Source organism: Aptenodytes forsteri, unplaced genomic scaffold (genome assembly GCF_000699145.1).
Source record: "Aptenodytes forsteri isolate BGI_AS27 unplaced genomic scaffold, ASM69914v1 Scaffold8, whole genome shotgun sequence".
Lineage (NCBI taxonomy): Eukaryota > Metazoa > Chordata > Aves > Sphenisciformes > Spheniscidae > Aptenodytes > Aptenodytes forsteri.
The window spans coordinates 10,908,456-10,916,528 of record NW_008796218.1 but is presented as its reverse complement, the minus strand read 5'-3'; the positions used below and the strand labels follow the sequence as shown (position 1 = coordinate 10,916,528).

Below are 8,073 nucleotides of genomic sequence, written 5' to 3'. Positions count from 1 at the left end.
CGGGGAGCTGCCTCTGCCCGCATATCGGCACCTGCAGAAACAGCAACCACGGCACAAAAGCTCTCGGGGGAGGAAGGGATGGGAAGCTGATTTCCATTCCTGGTTGAGCAGAAGTTGGCATTTAGATAACAAACTACATTAGTAGGTATAAACACGCTAAGTGGCTATATAAATGCTGGGTTTGTACCTGTAATTAATTGTTCCCAGAATCGATTTAGCTATGCGAGAAGGGACCTGCCTATTATGGTGTTTAATGCGATCTATCTGTATCTTATAAATATATAATGTGCATGTGCATGTCTGATAAAAATATATATAAATTAAAAAAATCCATGTTTCATTAATATTTGCCAATGGATGACTTCCATGTAATTAAAACTACTTAATGCTGGTATAACGAATATACTTACAACTGACCAGTATCAGTTAAAAAAAAAGATTTTTCATCTAATGTTTTTGCACATTTTTGCTTGCTTTGGACTCTTGATTGTAATTAACTATCGTCTCGTGCTTTGAGCGAAGCTGCTCTTTGTCCCTAAGGGATTCGGAGTTTACGTGCGTTTAATCTCGTCTGCAGTATCGCGACTACCTCAGCACCACAACTCTGCTACTCCACGCTTGCAGTGAAGTGTTATCTGCAGTGACAAATATGCCGAAAGGAAAACATAACCAGCCTAGATAGTATCTTTGCTTTACAAAGGCTGCTTGTGATGCCTGTGCTTTGACTCAAAACTCCCTGCGCATTGGCTTTTTAATCATGAGATCCCTTTTTCAGCACAGCATCGCAAGTAACAACTGCACCACAATGAGCCAGCTTCATAGATATGGGAATGTTTAGATTTCCCTGCCAGTGACTAAAGGCCTTTAGCTTTCACTAGCCAGTCCCAGCTCGCATTGTTGTTGCCTGTTGATTTGTCTTCTCTCATTATTCCTTGACATGCAGCTCTCCACCCACGCCCACACTAACAACCCTCACACAAAGCGCATTGAGGTATTAACCAGGTTACAAGTTCAATGGAAAATTACACTAAGATTGTGCTGTGTGGCAATATAAAGGGATGGTATTCACTCTCCCAAAGAGCCTGTTAAAAACACAGCTGGGTTGTTTTTTTTTTTCTTTTTAAGCGTCCTAACAAAAACAATTTTTAGAAGTCAGGAATGCATATTTGTGTGTATATGTGTCTATATGTACTTTATGTATAATTACAACAGATAGACACAGGCATGTATCACGTCTCCACCACTGACTGGCACGATGCAAACTCCCCACTAGAAATTCTGCTGGATTCTGGAGTTCATTTAGAGCATCCCCAGAAACCCGAGCTAAATAAACAACCTCCTTCTGCTCTCAGCTGCAATTAGGTACGTGAACCTATCTTCTTTTTGTTAGCCCAAATTACAGGCTGGTGGAAGTGCTGAAAGCCTATAAAAATGTTTTTTAAGGATCCCTCCTTATTGAAAACTGAAAATAAATTCAAAATAAAACTTAATGAAATTAACCTAACACAGTAACAAAATTTGCAACACCACACTATAAGGTTAAAAAGAAAATAGTATAATAAAGGAAATACAAAGGCTTTGGCATGGTTTTTACAATCAACAATGGTTAATTTTGATATGTAGTTGTGAACAACTTCAAAACACTTAAGTTTAAAACTCTTGCAAGCACTTTTAATTGATTAGGAATGAATTCTAGATGCACAAAAATGATTGGACTGTGAACAGTAGTACAACTATATCTAAGAACAATTAACTCTTGCCGACCAAAAAGAAACGTATGATGCATGAAAATGTGTATAAAACATCTATAGAATATTCTTGTCAAATATAAATGAAATTAACTTTATTATAGAAATCATTCTGGGAGATTTCTAGGGAAGACAAATACTTACATTTTGACATAAAACAAATTGGATTATATCGAAGACACAATCTACCTTTTATCTATCAAACTCTTTTCTTCATCGAAGTTCTCTCTTAACCCCTGTTTGCACATAGCTTCAGCCGTTAACAACCTTTGGAAATACCAACAGATATTTTTCTTACATAAATCTAGTGCGTATTGTTCCAGGTTTAATTATAAGCAATGGAATGATACAAACTTGGAACGTCAATCCATAATCTATGAACAGATTGGTAGAAGTATTCGATATATCTTGATAAAACTCTTAAATTCGTGGCAAAGCTTGTTGATCATGGCTTCTTTTTTTTTTCCTTTTCTTTTTTTTTTTTTAAAACAACTTCATGACCAACACAGATCAAACATCCATCCAGTCTACATTGTTCTTTTTTTTTTTTCATTATAACATACAAATGCCCATTTACAAATAATACACCAAAATGAATAAAAGTTTGGATACCAAAATGAAGATTTGTTCCAACTGATACAATGCCTTCAGTGTACAAAGGTCCATGTGAAAGTCTTTTCCATGTGTTACAGCATAGGGCACAGTTGCAGTACAGAAGTACTCCGAGAGCCATTCTTCCTTTATAAAATACTGCTGAACATCCAACTGTTGTCCATATAGTCATTTACGGAATTAACACATGTTTTACTGTAATCTGGGCCAGTATTGAGACATATCAGGTTCACTGCCAGGAACTTGAACTGGAACTGACACTCCAGGGGAAATGAGACCTGAAAATTGAGGGAGGAAATGGATATTTTAGTTTTTCTATACATAGCACAATATTTGCTTTACAGTTTCACAGATTTGTGCTTGTATTCTGGTAAGTATTAAATCTCACCATCTACCAGCCTGCAGAATCAGGTGTGGGGGGGTATATTTCAAAAACCTATGCACATCTCGCTGATTTGTTGTTATAAATAAACTGTCATGCTTTGAGATAAATGCCAGAGCCTCGGCTCATTTGTATCAATTGGGAATTCCGCCCAAAATACACTGAACATTTCTATTCTTTTTAAATGTGTCTGGCTTGCTCCTGCTTATGCTGACACTTACCCTTTTTTACCCTATTTTGCCCTCTTATGCATAGGTTAATATTTCTACGGGTTACCTGCCTTTCTGATAACTTCAAATCTTTAGCAAAAAATAGCCTCTGACACAGGCACGGTAAAAACACGCTCGGGTGTGAGTAGCTTCACTGAAATCTAACGTTGAAATAAATGCTGCTTCAGAATTTAATTATACAGGGAAGATTTTGCGGGATGAGGGCCTCACTGAAGAGCTTTCCACTGTACCGCTATTCAAATGCCACCTCTGTTAGTCAGCCATCTTTCATCTACCCCTTCAGTGGCAGCTTAAAAATCAGGTTTTCTGCTCTAGCCCACAAGGTTATACACTTTTGTCTTCTGCCCGGTTCGGCAGCTACTAAACCCGACAGAGACACCTCTCCCAGTGAATACATGTGAAAAAACGGATGGCCGGAGCAAGGAAGCCGCGCTGGCAAAAAGGCGGGGGGGCCACTCACCTGTGGAAGTGGTGCCAGAGGTGCCCATCGGCTGGCTGTTCATGTGTGTCTGCATGTGAGGAGGGGTGTATGTATCATAGCTCCGTCCATTCACCGATGGACTGGTGGGCAGCATGCAAGAGTAGGAGGAGGTCTGGCTGGGTACCGGGGGCTATGGGAGCAAAGGACAAAACAGCGTTAAGTATCAGCCGAGGTAAACACCACGTTACGCTTCTCTGGATGGATGTGCCAGCCCTCAGGAGCAGCGTACACAAGCAAAAATGAGCTTCACGACACACGCCGCCTCCGAAAATACTGACAGCCTCGCTTGCTAAGCACACACGCTGTGCTCCAGGAGAACCAGCAACACACCCCGCGTCTGCAGGGAGATGCCGACGGTTCAGCTGCCAAATCTCCCGCTCCGACATCGCGTGGCCATCACACCATGGTGGCCATGTAGGCAGGACTTTCCAGAGCGGCTCACACATGCCAGGTCCCTGCCCAGGTGCCCGGCGGTGAATCAGGGGCCTCCTGCTTTCCCAAGGGTCCCCTCCCGTATCAGCCTTTTGATCTTTTGTCATCTGCTCTCAGCCTGCTGCCGGGAACGGCGCCGCCGGCCTCCAACGTCACGAAATAGCGACCTAGCCATCGTCATTTCTTTCCGCGGACTTGCGAGACTCTAACTTTATTTGGTTAATTTTGGTTCAGCAATTAGTAACATAGTAATTGCCGCAGCGAAGGAGTCAGGCTCTCTAATCTGCTCGCCTGTCTCCAGCAGTGGTCAATGCTGTGTGCCTCAGACAAAGCTGTAAAACTCCCGTAATTGGCCAGCACCTTCCTAGGCCAACCCCATCATTAAAAAAGGAGGAATTTTGCATCTGAAAGGTCTATAGAAACAGACCCCAAAGGAATAGATTTCTTCCTAACCCAGCTGGTGATCAGCTAATGCTTTCAGGCATGAGGATTGACAGCTCTTGCAATTCTGGCTTAGCTGGCATAACCACTGATGCTAATCACATCCTTCCCTTTCTCAGGTGTTCCTAATGTGCCACCGCCACGTTATCTACGCCGAGAAGGTTGGATGCCTCCAGCAGCTTATTTGGGTGGCAATTTCCACAATACTGCACCAGTGAGTTCCATAGGTTAACTGCAGGGGTTTAGTTGGGTTTTTTTTTTTCCAAAAAGGGTTTTTTCAGCCCAGATTTATTACCTTGTAATTTTGAGGACCTTTGTCTTTTAAAATTTGGGAAAAGGGCTTGTCAGAGCACCAGGACTTACAGTGCCCTTTCCCTTGTGATTCTCCCAAAATAGGGCATCGTTCCAGAGGCCGGGGAAGCTTTTGGTCCCAGTTTCCCTGCAGTGTGGTTTGACTCCATAACCCCCTGTCCTGGGGAGGAAGAGCCCCCACGCTCCCACACACCCCAGGGGCCACCGAGTCCCGAGGGAGCATCATGCCGTGGTGGCAGCGCTGGACTTACTTGCATAGGCAGGTTATTGGCCATGGTGAAGCTAGGCATGGGCGGCAGCGCACTGTACGTGTTTGTGAGCGCCGTGTCCGTTCTGCCCAACATGGAACCTGATGTGAAAGAGGAAACTATAATAGAATAGACAGATAGATGAACACATTAGTTTAACCACAATTACAATTGGCGATACAGTCTCAGAGTCTCATTTTCCCAAGAGGATGGATGAACATGAGCAGGTCGGTGGCATTACCGGGGGTGGTCGGTTGTGGGATCGGCTGGTAAACGCTTGTGCTGAAACTACTACTGATGGGAATGTGGCTGGGAGTGTTGCTGGCTTGTCTTCGCTGGTTCCTCAGCTTCTCTTCCCTTCTCCACTTGGCCCTTCTGTTAGAAAACCACACCTGAAAATACAGCGTTTGAGAGACATGAGTCTCCTTACAAGGACTAGAGGTGTGGGGCCTCCCCCACGTAACTCAAGGCCATGCTGATAGAAAGCTGGCTTGGAGCATAGCAAAGCAGCGTGTGAAAGCAAACCCCAGCTGCTGTTATTTTCCTGAAGGAGGAGATGGACAAATACCCACTCGTAAATAGGGGCTGCCCTGTGCTTTGAGAAGCCAGGAATAACAAAATTAGAATAGTAGTAGTAAAAATAATAATAGTCATAATTGCACAGCAACTCAGTACCTGTATCCTTGCTTCAGGCAGGTCTATTTTAGCAGCTAGTCTCTCTCTTGCAAACACATCGGGATAGTGGGTCCTCTCAAATTCTGCAGAAGGAAATATTATTGCATTAGTTGCAAAGAGTTAACGTGGCTGACTGTAAAGTCAGAGTCGTTCCTGCACTGCCTATGCTCTGAATGCTCTTAAGAAACATCGCTGTAAAGGCAAAGCTGAGCTTTCTTCGTGTGTGTGTGTGTGTGTGTGTTAGGAAGGAGGACGCCTTGCCTGCTGGGGAATATCGCTAAGGGGATAGGCAGGCTTGGGTGCAATGCTGCATCTTTCAAGAAGCAGTGAGGGCTTCTGCCTCTGCTGAGGGGGTCCCCAAGGCAGCTCTGACCCTGTCACCAAGAAGCAAAATGGCACGTCGCTAAATAACAGCGGAAAATAAGAACAAAGATCCGCAGCGGGTCAGAGGTGAGGTGCGCCCAGGCCAGTCAGGGAAAAGGGCACCTGCTCCCAGCCCCGGGCAGCAGCAGCGCTGGGGATGGGGAGCGAGCGTGGGGGGCAGGCACGGAGGGCTGCTGCCAGCCCCAGCTGCCAGCCCTCGCCTTCCTGGTGTACGGCAATGCGGCCCGGCCGGGGACGTGGCACAGTTGGCAGGAGGAGATTTATCCCCCATGAGAGGAGCCCGGGGTGTAACACCAATGTTTCGGTATGATCTGTGCCCTGAGTGCGTTCCCTTTGAAAACCTTTTAACAGCTTTTCGGTGCATACCGCAGCCATCGATGAATATTTGGAGCTCAATGAATAAAAGAGCATGGAGGGAGCCACGGACTTATACTATATACATATATATAAGGCACGTGAATGCCATGTTTCCGTTCAGCTCTTAATACAGGCAGGGCACATTTTGCTTTTTTCTCCTGATTCAGCCGTAGGAAAATGTCACTCACCTTTCTCAAGGGCTTCGATTTGCTCTTGGGTGAAGGATGTCCTATTTCTCTGCAGCTTTCTTTTCAGCTGGAGTCTCATTTGGGCCTCGTCTGAATCTTCTCCATTAGAGCTGATGGAGTTAGTGTTTTCCCCTCCTCCCTCCTGTTGCGGACAGCCATCTGCAGAACCGAGAGTCGGAAAGTGAAACGCAGGTACCCTTGTTTTAAGATCCCTATCAGAGAAATAACGCGATTGGAAACAAGTTCGGCCATGTTTGCTGACACCCTCCCTTAAAAACGTCTCGGGTATCAAAGCAACATTGCGCTAATGACACGGGTAACACGGAAACATTTCAGTTTCCAGCGTTATCGTAAACATCGGAGATGAGGAATTACGATCGCCTGGTCTTAATTTCATTTTGTTTTTCCTCTGGAATAAAAACCGCGTAAAAATACTTCCCCTGAAAGTGATTCTTTCCCTGAACCGCTGCTGAAGTGCCATGGCAGTCTCCTCTGTCTGCTGCATTTATTTACCTATTGCTATATTTAAAATAGTGATGTTCAGTATTTCAGATTATCTATAATCAGTAATTCCTATCTAATCAATTAGATGTTGATAGGTTTGCAGAAAATGCTATTAAGAAACCAAACCAAGCTTGTAATCTTTTTTAAAAAATATTTATCCAGTTTTTATTTGAATTCTGCACAGTCAATTTCATTTTAAAGGTTGTGAATTTAGAAGTGCCTGCATTGTTCTGCAGTTTTATTCAACTATTGTATGAGTGTGCATTGCCTTGACACCTATTACTGAGCACAGCTGTAATTATATCATCACCAAGAACAGGCTATAATTGCTGAAAATGGAATTTTATATTTAGATAAAAGGACTGTCCATTCTTTGTAATGTGTTGCACCAGAGAAAAGTAAGATTTCTTTTAAAATTTTAACATGTAATTTTAAAAGAAATAGTAGCGAGTTCACTAACTAGCTAAATACGCTCTTCTGCAGCTGAACGTTTGGCATATCATTTAAGCGGTACATTTTTAATTAGGGCATTTCCACCACTTTTAATGTAATTTCTGTCATTAAACAGGGGAAAGTTTCATTGTGCTCTCCTGTCGGGCGGTGCCAAGGACGCGTCCCGGGTCCGGCCGGCTTTGCGGGGCTCTGCAGGCACCCCGGGCCGCCGGGGGCGAAAGAAACGGACGTTTCTGTCGAGGCAGAGAAGTCGTCGTCCCTAAATTAGCTCTCCCTCGCCTTTCAAAGCATATTTTTCGAGGCGTTTTGATGTCGCATAAAGGGGGAGATGGGATGAGGGACGCATGGGCTACTTATGCTAATTCCCTTGAAAAGTTACGCCAAAAATAAATAGCGACACTCCCGCTACATCCTTTAAATATTGTGGGAAATCAACTTTAAAGTAATATCATTTATAATCGGCGAACAATGGCCCCGGCCTTCAAAGCTCGGGGGGAATTGTGACAGGATCTGGTGGGACCCTTTCAACCACTTTGAAATGTTTTAAAACCCGAACTTTCTCCCCCATTTAAACACAGGGATTCAGCGGCCGTGGTCACCATATGGGCGGCCGCAGCCCCATTGAG

The 8,073-nt window shown here is 44.1% G+C and overlaps 1 protein-coding gene across 1 annotated transcript in view; it reads right to left on the bottom strand.

Annotated features, from left to right (window-relative positions):
• Nucleotides 1-2,234: 2,234 nt before the first annotated feature.
• The window catches only part of PAX6 (paired box 6), a 17,770-nt gene continuing 11,931 nt past the window's right edge, over nucleotides 2,235-8,073 (bottom strand). Inside the window, exons 4-9 of the mRNA XM_019474495.1 lie at nucleotides 6,491-6,649; nucleotides 5,562-5,644; nucleotides 5,128-5,278; nucleotides 4,890-4,987; nucleotides 3,433-3,583; nucleotides 2,235-2,638 (exon numbers count right to left, since the gene is read on the bottom strand). Of these exons, the coding sequence (XP_019330040.1) occupies nucleotides 2,553-2,638; nucleotides 3,433-3,583; nucleotides 4,890-4,987; nucleotides 5,128-5,278; nucleotides 5,562-5,644; nucleotides 6,491-6,649 (728 nt within the window). The 3' untranslated portion in view covers nucleotides 2,235-2,552. The remainder of the gene's footprint in view (nucleotides 2,639-3,432; nucleotides 3,584-4,889; nucleotides 4,988-5,127; nucleotides 5,279-5,561; nucleotides 5,645-6,490; nucleotides 6,650-8,073) is intronic.